Source organism: Podarcis pityusensis (assembly GCF_964106645.2).
Source record: "Podarcis pityusensis genome assembly, chromosome: Z".
Lineage (NCBI taxonomy): Eukaryota > Metazoa > Chordata > Lepidosauria > Squamata > Lacertidae > Podarcis > Podarcis pityusensis.
Window position 1 is genome coordinate 10,497,648 of NC_138044.1, and position 18,552 is coordinate 10,516,199.

Consider the following 18,552-nt stretch of genomic DNA (forward strand, 5'->3'; position numbering starts at 1 on the left):
CACTCAGGGCTGATTTCCTTCAGAATGGAGAGGTTTGATCTTCTTGCAGTCCATGGGACTCTCAAGAGTCTCCTCCAGCACCATCTCAGACATTACCACAACACATTTATTTGCATGTGCCTTATGGACAGGAAACTTGATTTCTCCCTGTGTGCAGCTGTTTGCTGCAGGAACCTTTCTCAAATGAGAAAACAATTGGCAAGAATAAAAGTTTCTGTATGTTTTATTGCTTCTTCATTCATTCATGTATGCCTTAAGGGCTAAAAGCTTAGCTTCTGTCTGCTGTGCTTGGGAAGCTGCCTTATACCAAGTCAGACTATTATTAGTCCACCTACCTCAGGACTGTCTACTACACTGACTGGCAGAGGCTCTTAGCTATAGCCTTTCCCCATCTGTTAAAGCAGTTAAACGAACAGGCTTGGCAGTTCTAAAGACTTATGCATGTTTCCTTCTGGTTGCTCCTTTCCTGAGAATTCTTAATCACTGCGTGCCAACCCTGAATAGGCTGCGTTCCCCAGTCTTGCTTGGAAATAACATGCTGGCCTGGAGGTGGTTGGAGAGAGTGACTGTAGTTCCTGATCATCTTATACCACCATCCTGCCAAGTCTGACACAGCTGACCAACCAAGTTTGTGAGGAATGACCTGGCATTACAAATAGGCAGACATGATCATCAACACCGTGCTTTGCAGGCCTGCCTCATCTCAGGACTGAGGAAACCGTTCAGATTCCTGTCTGCCAGGGCTCAGTCAGGTTTTAAGTGCTGGCCAGTTAGATGCTTGGGTGATATTTTGCCAGCTCCACATAGTCTTCCTCTGTGCAGATCATGCAATATTTTGGAGATCAAGCTGACGGGGCATTTTCTAAATCACCGTTTCCCAAATTCCTGAGAGCTGAGCTACATTTTAAAAACATACACAAACACACAAATTGAATTAAAATGGGATAGAGGGCTCACTTGTACACCAGATGGGGGGAGGTTTGATTCTAGACTGCCATTAGAGAAAATAACCTGCCCTCAAAGGAGCCCACCCTTTGATATGTCTGCTTGAGTCTCTGTGATGGACATGCCCCTTGAAGCATTGGTTCATGCAGAGATGCAACAGAGAGCTTCCTCTGCGACAGAATAATTCTGCTAAGTCGCTGCTTTGGAACTAGTTGAATTATTTAATCATGCCCAGAATTATCTGCTCTTGAGTAGAGGCTAACTGGCAGGAAGCAGGTACAGAACAGAGACTCATAGACCCAACTGCAAAAGTCCTGAATGATTCTGACGCATCTCAGCCCTGGAAACTTCAGCTGTCTTTGCAAAGCTGTCACAGAGGAGAGTTCAGTAAAACCACTTGCCCATATTAGGAACTTGTGAGTGAGGCTTTAGGAAACTATCTGAGAGAGGTTGCATTTTAAACACACATGCTTAGTAAGTGTTTCCACCAAACTGGGAGAGGGGGGAAGGAGTATTCCAGCTGCTGAATTCAACTCGAAGTTCTGGATAGACAACATTGAGAATGGGTTGGCAGCATAGATGTTAACTCTAAGGGGCCCATGTCCCTCCCCCCCCCGAAAATATTTTGGGGTGAGTTGTGGAGGAGGCTGAGCACAGAGCTGAGAGTGGCATGGCACAGCGTCAGTGGCTGGCAGCTCCTCTTGGCGCAGAGGGAAAGGAGCAGCCCTGGGCCAATGGCTGTGGTAGGATGAGGAGATCGAGCACCAGAGAGAAGAAGGTGCCAGCCATTGAAGCTGGCTGCTGCCCCCTGACTCCTCCCAGCACCCCTGCGTCATATGCATGTCATGTATGCATCATTGCGCACGCACCCCCACCCCATCTTCTGCTCAAGCCGGCGCCTCTGGAGGATAGATGTTTCTGATTTGAAAAGGTTTCTCCTTGTTGCAGAATGTCATAGCTCAGAGGAAACAAGGGATATTTATTACTGGTGAACACTGTGACTCTGTGGATTGATTATGGCCAATTCCCATCATCTCTCTCTCTCTCTCTCTTTTGCTTTTGGAATCTAGACCCAACAGAATCTCCCATTTTGTGCTTCTAAGCCTTTCCTGCATTGTGTGCCGTCACAATTTGCAACCAAAACCCTCATTCTGAAACAACATTGGACTCCCTCTTTGTATAACATTCCTAAAAGCTGCAGATCTGTTTAGATTTGCAACAGTTCATCAGTTCTCTGTGTGCATACTGTCTCTGTGTGGGATTTGCCTGTCCACCCTAGCCTGTTTTTGTTTTAATTTACCGTATTTTTTGCACCATAACACTCACTTTTTTCCTCCTAGAAAGTAAGGGGAAATGTCTGTGCGTATTATGGAGGAAATGCCTAAGGGTGGCATGCCTACAGATTTTCCTCCTCTAAAAACTATGTGCATGTTATGGTCGGGTGCGTGTTATAGAGCGAAAAATACGGTAAGTTTCTGACTCTTGTGACTCGGGAGTAAAATACTTAAAAATCTGAATGGTAGGGCTGAAGCACTACAGTGGTACCTCGGGTTAAGTACTTAATTTGTTCTGGAGGTCCATTCTTAACCTGAAACTGTTCTTAACCTGAAGCACCACTTTAGCTAATGGGGCCTCCTTCTGCCGCCATGCTGCCGGAGCACGATTTCTGTTCTTATCCTGAAGCAAAGTTCTTAACCTGAAGCACTATTTCTGGGTTAGTGGAGTCTGTAACCTGAAGCGTATGTAACCTGAAGCGTATGTAACCCGAGGTACCACTGTACCTCCTTCCCTACTGACTCTCTAAGGTACTAAGATAAACTGTGAGGCCCTCTTGGTAGTTCTGCTGCTCTCAGAAAATGGCATTCACTGTGGCAGCCCCTTAACCCTGGCACACTCTTTCCCACAGAGGTCCACCTGGAACCTTCATTATAAAATTTTTGTTCATTGGTGCACCTCTTTACCCTGACCTTGGATACCAGAAATGTATATACTTTTGGAGCCACCCTGTTCTTAGGATTGTAAATTGTTTAAACTGGTTTCAGTGTTGTATTTTTAAAGTGTCGTAACCCTCCCTGGGAATGCATGGAGAAGAGTGGCTACTTTTAATAATAATAATAATAATAATAATAATAATAATAATAATAATCCATGTAGCAGTTAAAGGGGAATTGGTGCTCTTTCGCAACAAACCCTTAAAAAAATAAATCCAGACTTTTTGCATTAAGGAAAGTGATGAGAAAATGCACTGGAATGTGTGGTGTAACAGTTGCTTGATGTGATGTCGTCTATGCTCCCTGCAAGCAAATCAGAATGAATGGTCAAGAAACAGACAGAGTTATCTAACCTTCCTGCAAATGTTGCACAATAAATAAATGAATCAGGATGAATGCTCAGTAAACAGATCAACTTTAAGTGACTCTAGGAACTGTGATCATACTTCCTCTCCTGCCCCTACTCAAAAAGATATTGATTGTAATTTCACCAGGTGTGTTTCCAGATAACATTGCAGGTGGAGGAACCAGACCATGACTGCCAGTTCCCCATTCCAGCCCGTATAGCTGACTTTGAACTTTGTGCTTAATTGTCAAGTTTGATTCCTTTCTCAATTTGTTCAGAGGGTGGATCTACTCTGTGGTTGGCTGACTCAGTGAGCTCCTAACGGTGACTGTGGTTTTAGGGTGTGAGCCTCGGACAGGTTTTGCTGTTGTACTAGGATGTTTGCTTAGGCTCTAAACCAGGGGTCAGCAAACTTTTTCAGCAGGGGGCCATCCACTGTCCCTCAGACATTGGGGGGTGGACAGACCATTGGGGGGGAATGAATGAATTCCTATGCCCCACAAATAACCCAGAGATGCATTTTAAATAAAAGGACACATTCTACTCATGTAAAAACACGCTGATTCCTGGACCATCCACAGGCCGGATTTAGTAGGTGATTGGGCTGGATCCAGCCCCCAGGCCTTAGTTTGCCTACCCATGCTCTAAACCCTTTAAACCAGAGGGCACTATGTCTGGGGCTATTTAGTGTTTTGTTCCTGGTTTTGGGTTATTGTCTCTTTGTTTAGTGAAGTGGGTTGGATGAACACAGGTGTATAAAATTATGCAGTGCACAGAGAAAGTGGCTAGAGAAAAAAAAATTCTCTTCCCCTCTTGTAACACTAAACTCAGGGACCTCCAATGTAGCTGAATGTTGGAAGATTCTGCAAAGATAAAAAAAGAAAGCACTTATTTACACGGCTCATGCTTAAATCATGGGACTTGCTCCAACAAGAAGTAGCCATGGCTTTAAAAGAGGATTGGATGGATTCATGGAGGAGGCTGAAGCTACTCTCCACAATGGCTATGCTGTGTCCCCACGGTTAGAGGCAATGGTCCTCCCAATATCAGTTGGTGGAAATCACAAGTGGGCAAAATGCTGTTGCACTCAGGTCCTGCTTGTGGATACTTCCCATTTGAGCATCTGGTTGGCCAATGGGAGAGCCAGTTGCTGGACTAGATGGGCCCCTGGCCTCACCTTAACAGCAGGACTCTTCTGAAGTTTTTCGTTCTGCATTCTTATCACGCTGCTTCTCCAGCATTGTGCCAAATGCCTTTAATGCTGTTCGCACACATCCAGGTTTTCTGGGTACACATTCTCAGATTCACCTTTTCCTGACAGTAGGTTTTTATTCTGAAAATGTTTGAAACTGCAATGAACAAAACCTCTTTTTCTTGTGTGCCTTTGAGTGCTGAAATCCATAAATAGTCTTTGTCTGCCCTCTGCTGGTCTGAAGCAGAACTGAAGTATTTGCAGCTGCAGCAGCTAATTGGTTTTGAAAAGTTAAAAAACTTCACAGTTCCTCAGATGTAAAGATTTCTGAGAATTTCAGAATGCCTGGAATTAAAGCATAAGATAGAACCTTTTAATTAAGCCCACTTTATGCTAAAAAAACACAAAAAAATAACAGCCAACAATGTATTCTACTCCATTTTGGGTGGTTAGTTGGCTGCAAATTGGTAGGATATTGCTTTTCAGTACAGTCCTGTGTGCATTTACTAATAAATAAGTTCCATTAAACTCAGTTGGACTTACTCCCAGGTTCGTGCATATAGAATTGCTGCCCAGATTATTGGGAGAAAATGATAACAATAAAATAATTTTTTAAATTTTTATTCAACAAAATTTGTATACCACTTAATTATAAATAAATCCTCTAAGTGGCCTGTGAAAAGTATAAACTATAAATATACAGTAGTGTATACAGTAAAAAAAATAACCCCCACAACATTTAAATCAAGTCAATAAAAAACCAATTGCATTTTGTTGTTTTGAAATTGTGCCCTGAAATGCTTCTATGTATCTTTTGGAGTCATTGTCTACCTTTTTGTCTTACCCTTACACAATTCAGTATTATTGCCACTAAGTGCACTGTGAATAAATAAAAAAAGCAAGATGAATAAAAACATCAGTTAAAAGTATACATTGCAAGTTGGAATGACAGGTTAAAATATACATTGACTTTACCTGTGTAGGTATCCTTGCCTAAGCAGATTTTTTTTTAGCACTGAAAAGAATACAGCAAAGGAACCTGCTTAATGTCAATAATAATATAACTTTAACAAATTATTGTTATCATGATTACTCGTATGAATATTATGAATGATCCCATTCTTTTGCTGACATTCTGAGTGGCATAACAGCACAGATCAGAGACAATAATCATAGAAACTAACAATATAAAACAGATAATAATGCATTAATAGTAAAATCCCCAGACAAAGTACAAAAGCTGTTTAAAAAGCTAGATGGGCAGAGAGTACTATAGCAGACACCAGTGTAAATTTCAAAACTCTTTTCAGAAGCCTCTGGGTGGGGTTACAGCAAGCTAAGCAAGCCCGTGGGCATAGGCCTATTTTTTGAGGATTCTTTGAGCTCAGATGAACCAAGCTAACCAAAGTCTGGAATAGGTGCAAGTCTCTCCTTGACCTAGCTGTCCTGATTGAGATCTGTCCTTGAACTGTGGTCATACTCCCTCACTGCCTGGATGGAAGAAAGAAAGAGAGGGACTGTGTGAATGTATGTAGAAACCAGAGTGCTGTACAAATATTAACATTACATTCATTGCTCTGCATACTTTTGCCTCTGGCTCTTTCCACCACTGGCATCTGGCCCCTGGAAGGTTGCCCAGGAGGATATATGGCCCTCAGAAGGAAGACTCTTTAATTTTCAGAGAAGGGGGATGCTGGCACCACTGGTAACCTCCTAAGACAGAGCTTTCCAAACTGTGTGTCGCAACACATTAGTGTGTCAGACGCAGTGTGCAGGTGTGTCACTTGAACACTCCCCACGTTCCTTCCAGGGCTGGAAAGGAGTTCATTTAACCTCTGGTTTGCTAGTAAAACTGAATTACCATGTCACGAAATGATGCATGTCTACAAAGTGTGTCACCAACATGAAAAGTCTGGAAAACTGCCCTAAGAGGAACTCCTAGTTATGAGATTTGTATTTGTGTCTCTGTCTGAATTATGCAAAATAAGAATATTTGCACGCACACACAAATTCTGCCACTCCTGATAGGGAGGGCCTTTCTTCCATAAGGACTAGTCTCTTGTATTACTGTTAAAGTTGATGTTGCCGACATGTTTAATTTTGCACTCAGGACCACATATTGGGCTTGCACAGATTGCAAATCTCATACCAGAGGAAGGTAGGAGAAACCATAAGAGAGTACAAAACTGTACTTTAGATAGGTAGGTACTGTCTTGTCCAGAAGTAAGAGGACGCATAACTGAAAGTTTAATTGACTTCTACAATGTTGTACAGCAGGAAAAACCAGCCGATGGGAGTTACCAGTGACATATTGATGTGTGATGCCCAACCACGTTTTGGTCCTGTGCTAGCAAGTCTGGATTGAGCCAGGCTCTTCTGCATAATCCTTCCCCTCCTACATACTCAGTGAGGGCTGGTGCACATTGGAACTGGTAGGGTAGAAGGCAGGGAGACCACCAGTAGGGGGAGCCAGAGCCAATGAGAGGCAGAACCAGCACATTCTAGTTTTGTCCCTATCTGCCTGCTGAGTTCTACAAGGGGTAACACTGAGATTGGACTGGATGAAAGTAAGAAGGCAGGGAGGTGGGGGGCTAGCTGGGGCAGAGTGGGGCTGGTGGGGCAGTGCCCCACTGGCCTTGGACGAGCCTCCACTGTACAAACCGTCCAACATTTTCCAACACGAAACTAGGGTACATAGCTTCTGCACTTTATTCGGAATGATGACACCCAGCTCTACCTCTCTTTTAAATCAGAACCAGTGAAGGCGGTGAATGTCCTGTGTGAGTGTCTGGAGGCGGTTGAAGAATGGATGGCGGCTAACAGATTGAGGTTGAATCCTACAAGACAGAAGTACTGTTTTGGGGGGACAGGGGCAGGCGGGTATGGGGCACTCCTCAATGGAGTAACTGAAGGACCAGGTGCGCAGCCTGGGAGTCATTTTGGACTCACAGCTGTCCATGGTAAATTCTGTGTCCAGGGCAGCTGTCTACCAGCTCTATCTGGTACGCAGGCTGAGACCCTACCTGCCCGCAGACTGTCTCGCCAGAGTGGTGCATGCTCCAATTATCTCCCGCTTGGACTACTGCAATGCGCTCTATGTGGGGCTACCTTTGAAGGTGGCCCGGAAACTACAACTAATCCAGAATGTGGCAGCTAGACTGGTGACTGGGAGCGGCTGCCGAGACCACATAACACTGGTCTTGAAAGACCTACATTGGCTCCCAGTATGTTTCTGAGCACAATTCAAAGTGCTGGTGCTGACCTTTAAAGCCCTAAACAACCTTGGCCCACAAACGGCCTTCACCTCCATCGTTCCCTCATTGCAAGAAGTGAGGTTACAGGGAACCAGACAGAGGGCCTTCTCGGTAGTGGCGCCCACCCTGTGGAACACCCTCCCTTCAGATGTGAAGGAAATAAGCAGCTATCCTATCTTTAAAAGACATCTGAAGGCAGCCCTGTTCAGGGAAGTTTTTAATATTTAACGCAGTACTGTTTTTAACACTTGATTGGGAGCCGCCCAGAGTGGCTGGGGAAACTCAGCCAGATGCTTGGGGCATATTATCTTGTGTGGCACCCAAAAATGTTTGTTTTGGGACACCGTGCAAGATCATGGCCCTGAAAAAAGCGCTTTTTCAGGGTGCTAGAGCATGCAGGATTGCCATCGAGATCTTATGCGAAGAAAATTGAATGTCCATTTTTTTCCGGGGCACTTGGAAGCTTCCTGATTTGTAACAGACCTACACAGACATTGACATCACATGGAGAGAGAGGAGGGTCAACCCTGCTATCATGTCACTTGCTGGTCCAGTCTCCATTATATCCATGCATTTGTGGTATGTTTGCAGCTTACACAAGGTTCCAGCTCACGGGGGGAGCCTATGTAGGTTTAGCAGGCTTCCCCTTCTGCAGATGGGTCCTTCAGAATTTGTCCGTTTGTGTAAATGCATTTCAGAACAGCTTAATATTTTAAATACTCTTAAGTGGTATATAAAAATTTGATAATAAAAACAGGTAAAATACAAAATCAGTAAAAACAGCATTATAAAATCTTATAAAGTTCAGAAGTAGTAATGCTTCTGAATACCAGTTGCTGGAAAACCACAGGAGGGAAGAGTGCTCTTGTGCTCAAATCCTGTTTCCAAAAGGCAAGTTTCCAAAAGACATCTGGGTAGCCATTGTGAGAACAGGATCCTGGACTAGATGCACCATTGGCCTGATCCAGCAGGCTCTTCTTATATTCTTATGCAGGGGTGTAGCATGGGGAAAAGGGGGGCCATATCCCTGAGTGCATAATAATAATAATAATAATAATAATAATAATAATAATAAATTTATTTATACCCCGCCCTCCCCAGCCATGGCCAGCCTCAAGGCGGCTAACACCAAATATGAATTACAATAAAATGTAATAGAAAAACAACAACAACAAACAAACAAACAATTAAAATATGGCTTAAAATACAGCTTAAAATGCAGTCTCATGTTACCTTCTACCAGGGCTAGCCCACCCATGAGGTAAGGTGAGGCGACCGCCTCGGGTGGCAGGATGCACAGGGGCATCAGATCCCAATGGAGATATTTATTCCCTCCTTGTTCCTGATGTAGACCTTCACTCACGCCTCCTTCTCTGGTGGGGAGGGGCACCATTTTGTGCTTTGCCTCAGGTGCCACAATGTCTTGAGCCAGCTTTGCCCTCTACCCAATCTAACCATATATTTCTAAAGATTTTAAACTGCTCACATTGTAACATATCAGAGCAGGGTACAGAAAGCAAAATATAAGTATAAGAGAAAATACAGGTAAAGTCACAGCAGTACACCACCTAATAAATGGATGAAAATTAAGAGAGCCTGTTTGGCCAGAGAGCTAAAGCTGTTAAAAAGCAATATTTTAAGACGGAAACCCAACCAAACTTGAACCAGGTGTCCCGTCCCCCCACAAGGATCCCTTTCCCACCCTGCCTGCTCCAAGGGTTTCTGAGGCCCGGAGCCCAGCCTGGCCTCGCCGCTGCGCTCCCAGCCCCCTCACTGAATTGGCCCCCCAGTCGGCATCTGGGAGATTCATTTGACAAGGGCTGTGTCAGCCAGCTGGGCTCCCCCCTGCCCCAGTGGGTAGGCAACGCAGCACAGCTCTGGTGGTGAGGACAGGGCTGGTGTGGCGGACCCTGTGAACCCTCCAATTGCCGCCCCTCCCTAGCATGCAAGTCCACATGCACCCCAGGGGCCAACAAAGAACACAAGGGTGCTGTTTTTATGTTCACTTCCAGATGAGCTGTCACTGAGCATTCATCAGCGGAGATCAACATCTTCTAAATGGTTGCCTTCCCACCCTGTCTGCAGGATAGTATCTCTTAGGATTCAAAACATTTGCTTGTGGTGAAAACTGTTTTTACCAAGCCGTTTAGCAAAATTAGCTAAAATTAAGGCCTTTGAGTGTGAGACAGTATTCTTGAAGGCCCTCCTTTCTAGGGGATTCAGTCACTGCGACCAAGCTCAGCTGATTTGAAGGAGGGAGTGGTGGGAACATGCCAATAATTTCCTCTTGGCACCTGCACTCTGGCCAGTGTTACATGAGTCACCCTTTCCCCTGAATTAGCAGTTGGAATGCTTATGCACATTCCATTGCACCAAGGTAAGTCACCCTGTGGGAAAATAAGATTTCAGCTTATGGGCAGTAGCTCATGTTATTAAGCTGATATATATTCATTGGTGTTTATATGTATTTTTAAACCCTCTTATTCTGGGCTCACTGGAATGGGAGGAGCATGTGAGCTGTGCAGACAAGAAAACTCCCTATGGAATATGAAAATGCATCTTTTGGTGTCTGGTTGCATCATAATGTCCACTGTGTTGCCATATTGTTCCTTGAGTAGAGTGTATTGTGGGAAGCTGCCCTCTTGGCTTACAAACAGTGACCCTTCAGTAGTTTCTCCTGCCCCATGGGAGATGGGGGGAAAAGACGACCAGCAGGATCAAGGCATTAGCTGAGAAGAAAACTCTTGAGGACATCCAAGGAAGCTTTTATTTTTGTTTTGTTTCAAGAAGTTATTATTACAAAAGGTCTTGGACAGAGTTACTAGCCGCCATTTCTCTGCCAAAAAGGAGAGCAATTTCATCAGCTCAGCAGGGAAGAAGTTGAGCAAGATGAACACGGTGTTCTGCTAATATCCCCCTGGGAAGAAGCAGTTCCAGATGCTTTGCTTGGACCCCAATTTGCTTCTATAGGAGGCCAGTCCTCATTGCCTGACCTCCAGTCTCAGCCCCACACTGTGCTACGTGTGCAGGGTATTTCTGTCAGGGTATTTCTGGATCAGTTGGAGAGTGTTATGCAACCCTGAGCTAGTCCAGTGAAAATAAAGGTTGCATCTTGTTGCCTGCTTTGTTGGCATCCATCTGTCTTGAGATGGACACCACCTCCAGCGGTGAAGTCAAACCGCTGTTGTTAGCAGCACCGAAGTGAACTACCCGGGGCGCAAACCTAGGCAGTGTGTATGGAGGACCTGGGCTGCCGAGATGACAAGACCCCTCTCATAGCCTTACTGATGTGTTGTTCCAAAGGAAAGTAGAGCGATAAATTTGGCACCAACCAGCTTGGCTGCAGGAGTTGCCAGAAGGAGGCGTATAAGGTGTCATTCAACTGTTTTAGGGGCTCCACTCCAGATTTGTGTAGGCTTTGCTCCTTAGCCTTTTCTTCTCCTGAAGATATCTTTCAAGGCAACAGACATTTAGGATCAGAATTGTCCATCTCCTGGATAGGCTATCTTCCCAGGTTAACGAACCCCATCTGACCCTCACTTCCTGTTGGACCCACTACTGGTCTCATCCACTCAATCCACCAGAGCCTGTCTTCACATGTAGGCAAAGACTCTAACTTTTGAGACCCACTAGCTACCCCCACTTGGTTTAGCGGGGCAGTCAAAGCCACTGTGTGGCTGCTGTTGCATGCTGGCAGCTTCTAGGAGCCACAGGTGAGAGCTGAGTGCAGGTTAGGAACCAAAGGTGGACAAACTACCCCAGAAGGAGCACAAAGTCACCGCCCCCACCAAGGTACTACCCTTACACCCCATCCACCCCTGCAGGATAGGGATGCCATCTAGAATAAAAGATGGGGAGGGGAGGTAAGCCCTGCCCTACATAATCTATCACAAGGTGTAGTGTGTGCACATCGTTTGAATGGCAATGTCCATCAACTTTGGGGAAGCCCAACCCCCTCAAATATTTTTTTTGGGGGGGGGCAGCAAAATGACCTCAGTCCCTATGAGTTGGCTCCTTTGCCTGCAGGGTCACAGAATCATAAAATGTTTGAGTTGAAAGTTGACTTTGTGGGCATTGAGCCCACTCCCCAGTTCAATACGGGAATTCTGAAACTACAAGATTCCTGACAGATAGCCAATCAGCCTCTGCTTAAAAGTTTCCCATGAAAGAGAGCCCCCTACCCCCTGAGGCAGACTGCCCCACTGTCAAACATCTCTAACCATTAGGGAGTGTCTCCACTTTATCTTTTCTTCTGGGTGCTAAACATCCTCAGTCCTTTCAAGTGTTCCTGATAGGAACTGGTGTCTAGACTCCACTCACCTTCCTAGTCGCCATACTCCTGATATGCTAAAATTTGTCAGTGTCCTTCCTGATGCACTTAAGTTTATCATGTCCTTAACATCTGGCAGGGCTGGACACAGGAGCCTGACAGTGCAGGATAAAAGCTAATGACCCGAACAAAGTGTTTCTGTTTATGCAGCCTAAAGATTGCATTAGCTTTCTTAGCACATGCATCACTTTGCTGGCCCATGTTCAGCTTGCGATCAGCTAAAGACATCTGGAGCCTGTGATTTGTCCTCTTTTTGGCTCCCTCCCCTCCCCCATCCCATTTATGGTTGGAAGTGCAACAGCATAAATCATTCCATTTGCAGAATAAGAGTTAATCCTGTTATTGATAAAAGTCAAGAGGGTGGAGGGTCATCATGCTTGCCGAGGTAGCACATGGGCTCTGGAAGGTTGCTGATGAAGTAGTACTAATAATAATAATAATAATAATAATAATAATAAATTTTATTTATACCCTGCCCTCTCCGGCCAGAGCCGGGCTCAGGGCAGCTAACACCAGTAAAATTACAGTAAAAACATAATAGAGGGGGGAAACCAATTTAAAATGCAGCCTCATTTTAAAAGTAGCCCATAGATCAAAACCATAAGGGTAGGGAAACATAAGGGTCAGACGATGAGTCCAAACCAAAGGCCAGGTGGAACAGCTCTGTTTTGCAGGCCCTGCGGAAAGACGTCAAGTCCTGCAGGGCCCTGGTCTCTTGTGACAGAGCGTTCCACCAAGTTGGGGCCAGCACTGAAAAGGCCCTGGCCCTAGTTGAGACCAATCTAACCACCTTGCAACCTGGGACCTCCAAAATGTTGTCATTTGTGGACCTTAAGGTCCTCCGCGGGGCATACCAGGAGAGGCGGTCCCGTAGGTACGTGGGTCCTAGGTTGCAACATAATGTGACACCCCCTGGCTGACCCCCCCCCAAAATAGTTCCTCACCCCTCTGCTAAGGCCAAGGCCATGTCCCTCCATTCAGATGAGCAATCTCAGGCCCTGACTTAGGCCTACAGCTGGCATACTGTGAGTCTCTTCACTGCCACTCTGCAACAAATGACCCTTTGTCACCTCCTGACTCAAACGCAGGCTCCCAAGCCCAGATTTCCCACCAAACGTGTTGCTCTGGTCTTATATAATTTCTTGGCCAAACACCACCAGTGGCTGTGGGTTGCTTCCAATGGCTCACAGCCTGAATGTAATAGACACCACATGTCAATGTGTTATGATGGCCCTGAGAGACGTGGCCTCTGACCCCTGCAAAGCAGAGCCTGTACACAGAGGCGTGGCCGGCTGCTGCCTTCCAGCTGGGGCAGGGCGTGCCTGGGATGGGCTTGCTGTCAATTGCTGCACACTGATGGGAGATAAAAGGCAAGCCCCAGGACTCCTCCAGCCTCTCATTCCTCCAGTAGCTTCCCCGGGAGAGCAGACCAAGGAGGAGGCCGGGTTGGTTCAAGTTTGAGCAGAGGAACCTTCAGCTACTTAAAAGCAGTCAGGTGAAGCTGTCCGAAGATGACTTCCCTTTGGGGATTTGCATCTCTGCTCTGGGCTGTCGCTGTGTTTTTGGCTGCGGTGAGTGACAAAGACCTTTGGGGGTCAGCAAAAAGAGTGTTGTGGTCGCTGAAAGACTGACAAATCTATGGCAGCACAGGCTTTTATGGGATCCTTTTTGTGCGGCTCTGGGCACAATCTGTTGTGCGTGTTTAAAACAACAACAACAGAGTAAAAAAATTGGGTGGTTGGTGTGGTGTGGTGGTTGATCATTTGAGCTGTTGGCCAGATTGCTAAGTTTTGAATCTTGTCTCAGCTCCAGGCTCCATAGTTTGCAGTGCTCTCTTAGGCTCAGGTACCCCATCTGTAATGTGTGGATCGAAATGTTGACCTTATAGAGTGTTGCAGAAAATACTGTGTGAGTGTGCAGTAAGTGTTTTGCTCACTAAAAAAACAGGTTATTGGTATTGTCAGTGCTTTTTTCCTTAAAAAAAATTGTTTAGGGGTACTCTTTTTCCTACTTATACAGTGGTACCTCGGGTTACATATGCTTCAGGTTACAGACTCGGCTAACCCAGAAATCTTACCTCAGGTTAAGAACTTTACTTCAGGATGAGAACAGAAATCATGCAGCGGTGGCGCAGCAGCAGTAGTGGTACCTCAGGTTAAGAACAGTTTCAGGTTAAGAACAGACCTCCAGAACGAATTAAGTTTTTAACCCGAGGTACCACTGTATTGAAATACTGCCCCTCAATGAGGCCAAACTTAGATTCACAAAATGTTTAGGGGTATGCGTACCCCACCCCAGAAAAAAAGCACTGGGTACTGTTATGATTACCATGAATTTTGGAAACGTCTGGGGGAAATCTGCTTTAGTAATATTAATTCATTTGATTAAGGCAAAAGATGTTTTAACATACCAGGAATTAAAACTGGTAGTCAAAGATTTTCTTTAGATTAATATTTTCAGCTGAGAAATTGGGTAGAAAATTGATCTAAGAAAGGAAGAACTTTTGAGAATACATTTCAGCAGGGAAAGGCAAAGATTGATACCTAAGATCTATAATGCATTGGTATATATCGATGCTTAAGATGGAATAAATATTGCAATAAATGGAAGGCAGAGTTATGGAAATGTATTCCAGATAAGATGTGGGTATCTATATGAAAACAAAGTAAACAGTTATCCTCTAAACTAAGTTTGACTGAATCATTTTCAAATATGGACCAGATGGTATATTAGGATTTTGAGGATGTATTGCATTAGAAGCAGAAAAAAGTAGTAATTTATTATTCATTGATGGTAACTAAACACTAAAAGTTCAAGCTTGAAGAGAAAGAGCAAGTTCCAAAAGTGATAGACTGGGAGATGGTGTGTTAGAAAAACAAGAAAAGTTTGGGAGACTGAATTATTTTAAAATATAATGCTAACATTAGGTTTTAGAGAATATAAATTGGAACAAAATAATATTAATTGCATATGTATTTGTAGATAAAAATAATTAAGAGGAAGTTGTTTATAGCTGGGGCTATGATTAACTGTATTTATTGATATGTGTACTAAGATTTGTATATATATATATATGTTTTGTTTTGGTGTATGTAGAGTGATTTAAGTTCTTAAAACTTTAAAAAAAAAATACACATCCATGGCATCACAACATCATACAAAACAAAATTACACAAAAGTGCTTTAACATAGCCATAAGAATACAGTGCAGAACAATTTACTACATGTTAAAATAGGGAAAAAACACAAATACATAATAGAACAATAGGATTGTAGTTGGAAGCCCCTGCAATGCAGGAATCTTTTGCCCAATGTGGGGCTCCAACGAAAGGGTTTTGCGTTTTTTGAGTCGTTCCGCAAGACGAATTTCCCTATGGGCTTGCTTCGCAAGACGAAACGTCTTGCGAGTTCTTGCGAGTTTGTTTCCTTTTTCTTAAAGCCGCTAAGCCGTTAATAGCCGCTAAGCCGCTAATAGCCGCTAAGCCGCTAATAGCCGTGCTTCGCAAGACGAAAAAACCGCAAGACAAAGAGACTCGCGGAACGGATTAATTTCGTCTTGCGAGGCACCACTGTACTGGGAATTTTGCTCTGTGAGGGATAAACTACAGTTCCCAGAATTCTTTGAGGAAGTCACATGCTTTAAATGTATGGTATGTATGCAATTTGGGATCTTGACTTTGGTAGTGCTTGGCTTTTGAGCAGAAGCTCAGTCACAGAGCATGTGCTTTTCCTGTAAATCAGGGATGGGGAACTTGTGGCCCTCCGGCTCTTCCTAGACTCAAACTCCCATCACCCCTGACCATGCTGGCCAAGGCCCATGGGAATTGGAGTCCAACAACATCTGTAGAGCCACAGGTTCCCCATCCCTGCTGTAGAAGGACTCGGTTTCACCCCCTAGCGTCTCCAGGTAATGGGTGGCAGGAAAGTCTTTTCTCCACCTGAGACCCTTCGGAACAGCTGCCAGTCAGAGTTGACGATATCGGCCTAGAGATAGACAAATGATCTGATTCGGTATAAGGCAGCTTTGTATTGTTTGAGGAGTTTTATAGTTAAACAGGGATTCAAATCTGAGTGATGCAAAATATTGGTTGGCTTTAGAAGTTGATTGCACAAGTTCATGGAGGATAATAAGTCTATCAGCAGCTACATGCCCCTGAATACCAGTTGCTGGGAGCAGGAAGTTGCTGGGAGCAGGTTCTGCTTCCTAGAGGCACCTGCATGGAAGCAGATTCTCTTTATCAAAAGGGGAACCTTGTCTGTCTTGCCAGTGGGAAACAACAGAGCCCTGAGGCAACTTAAAGGCTCTTTGCGCTCCTTGTGATCAGTTCACCAGCTTATCTGTGCAGTGCTGTTATCATTCACTGTGCCTCCTGTGGTCTTCCTTAGCTGGGGGGTTGGGGGGGGTTGTACATTTTGCATCGCCCTCTCATAATTGCATTATTCCAACATTGCGTCAGAAATGCTGACTCACTATTTGGAAGAGGCCATAAAACAAATCAGTCATGGGTGTAGCCCAGGGAGGGGCGGGGTGGGGTGGGGGGCAACTCCCCCCACCTAAATCAATAAAAGTTAATAAAAATACATAGCAAACTGAGGTTTTGCTCCCCCCGCCAACAAAAATCCTGGCTACACCCATGAAATCAGTTGTTGATCTTTAAAATCACAACCAGGTGAAGAGTTGAAATTCGGAATCCAGTGGACCACTTTGTAATTCTCAGATGTTCCTCTTAAAGCTGTTGTTTGCTGTTCCACTAGAGGGAACACAGCTGTGATATTTAATTTGGATATGGGGAACCCATGGCCCCCTAGCACTGTAACTGTTTTTAGTTCATGTTGTGAACTAACTTGGATCCCTCAATGGGAGAAAGACAGGGTGTTGTGGTTGCAGTTGTTGTTGATGATGATGATACAGTATTATTATTATTACTACTGATTTATTAATTGCCTTCTAAACTACCATCTCAAGGCAATTTACACATAAGATAATTAAACCAGTTAAAATCTCGAAAGCAACAAATACATTTAAAACAAGACTAATACCCTAACAAGTGGTCACTTGTGGTACAGACCCATTTATCCAGCTGGGGAAGCCCATCAGAACAAAAATCTCTCCCCCCCCCAAGTAAGTGCATAAAGGGGGTGCCTGTCATCTTGACAGGAATGCTATTCCACAGAAGAGGGGCAGCCCAGCTGAAAGCCCTGGTCCATGTTGCTATGGGGCTGGCTTCTGAGAACTTTGGAACTTGCAGGAGAAACTCTCTCACATCTCTCAGCAATCCTCTGGGTGTATAAGGGAAGAGGCAATGTCTCAGATAACTTGGTCCTCAACTGTTTAGGGCCTTCACCTTGAACTTGGCTTGGTAGCATATTGGCAGCCAGTGCAAACCCTGCAAGCAGGGAAATTAATTAATTAAGCTCCAACTCACCATCTTTGACCATTGACTAGGTTGGGTAAGGATAATGGGAGTTGTAAAGGTAAAGGTAAAGGGACCCCTGACCATTAGGTCCAGTCGTGACCGACTCTGGGGTTGCAGCGCTCATCTCGCTTTATTGGCCGAGGGAGCCAGCGTGCAGCTTCCGGGTCATGTGGCCAGCATGACTAAGCCACTTCTGGCGAACCAGAGCAGCGCACGGAAAAGCCGTTTACCTTCCTGCCAGAGTGGTACCTATTTATCTACTTTCACTTTGACGTGCTTTCAAACTGCTAGATTGGCAGGAGCAGGGACCGAACAATGGGAGCTCACCCCATCGCGGGGATTTGAACCGCCGACCTTCTGATCGGCAAGTCCTAGGCTCTGTGGTTTAACCCACAGCGCCACCTGCGTCCCAATGGGAGTTGTAGTCAGCAACAAATGGAGGGTTACAGGTCCCTCTCCCACCAGTTTATTTGATAGTTTGTCTAGATAAAAACACACACACACACACACACACACACACACACACACACACCACACACACTTTGAATCAGATAAAATCAAATAAACCTAACTTGGTGACAACAAATGTCTGTGGCATCACATACTGAGAGAAGCTGGATCAAACAGGTGGAGTTAAATAAGGGTGTGGAAGCTGTCCCTGGTGTTGCTCGACCTGCTTAGAGTAAAAAGGCTCCTTGTTTTTGACAGTGCCCAGCAGAGCTGATCAGGAGCGGCTCTTTCCATGGGCAATGGCTGGGTTGAATTAGGTTTTAAGTAACCAGAGCAACACAATGAAAACACCACCCTGAGTCACTCCTACTGTATGCAAAGCAGCTCTGCCTAACCTCAGTGTGGCTTACAGTGCTGGGTGCTGACTTAAAGTTAGGGTGCTCTTTGCCCAGAGGAATCTTATAATATCCCAGGAGGCTTTTGCATAGTGTACGCTGGGAAAAAGCCACAGCTTAGCGATTGAGAAGATGCTTTGCAGGCCAAAGGGCCCAGGTTCAAATCCTGACACCTGTCCATTATTATTATTTCATTACAGTCATAAAGGTAATGGTAAAGGGATCCCTGAGC

At 44.8% G+C, this 18,552-nt stretch overlaps 1 protein-coding gene across 3 annotated transcripts in view; it reads left to right on the plus strand.

Moving 5' to 3' along the window:
- The window catches only part of GSN (gelsolin), a 60,840-nt gene that overhangs the window by 16,831 nt on the left and 25,457 nt on the right, over positions 1-18,552 (plus strand). The window contains exon 1 of one of the 3 annotated variants that reach the window (XM_080990714.1): positions 13,439-13,629. The exons of the other annotated variants lie outside the window; for them this stretch is intronic. Within the exon in view, the coding sequence (XP_080846840.1) occupies positions 13,570-13,629 (60 nt within the window). The 5' untranslated portion in view covers positions 13,439-13,569. Of the gene's footprint in view, positions 1-13,438; positions 13,630-18,552 lie in introns of those variants that run through there. 3 annotated transcript variants of the gene reach the window in all.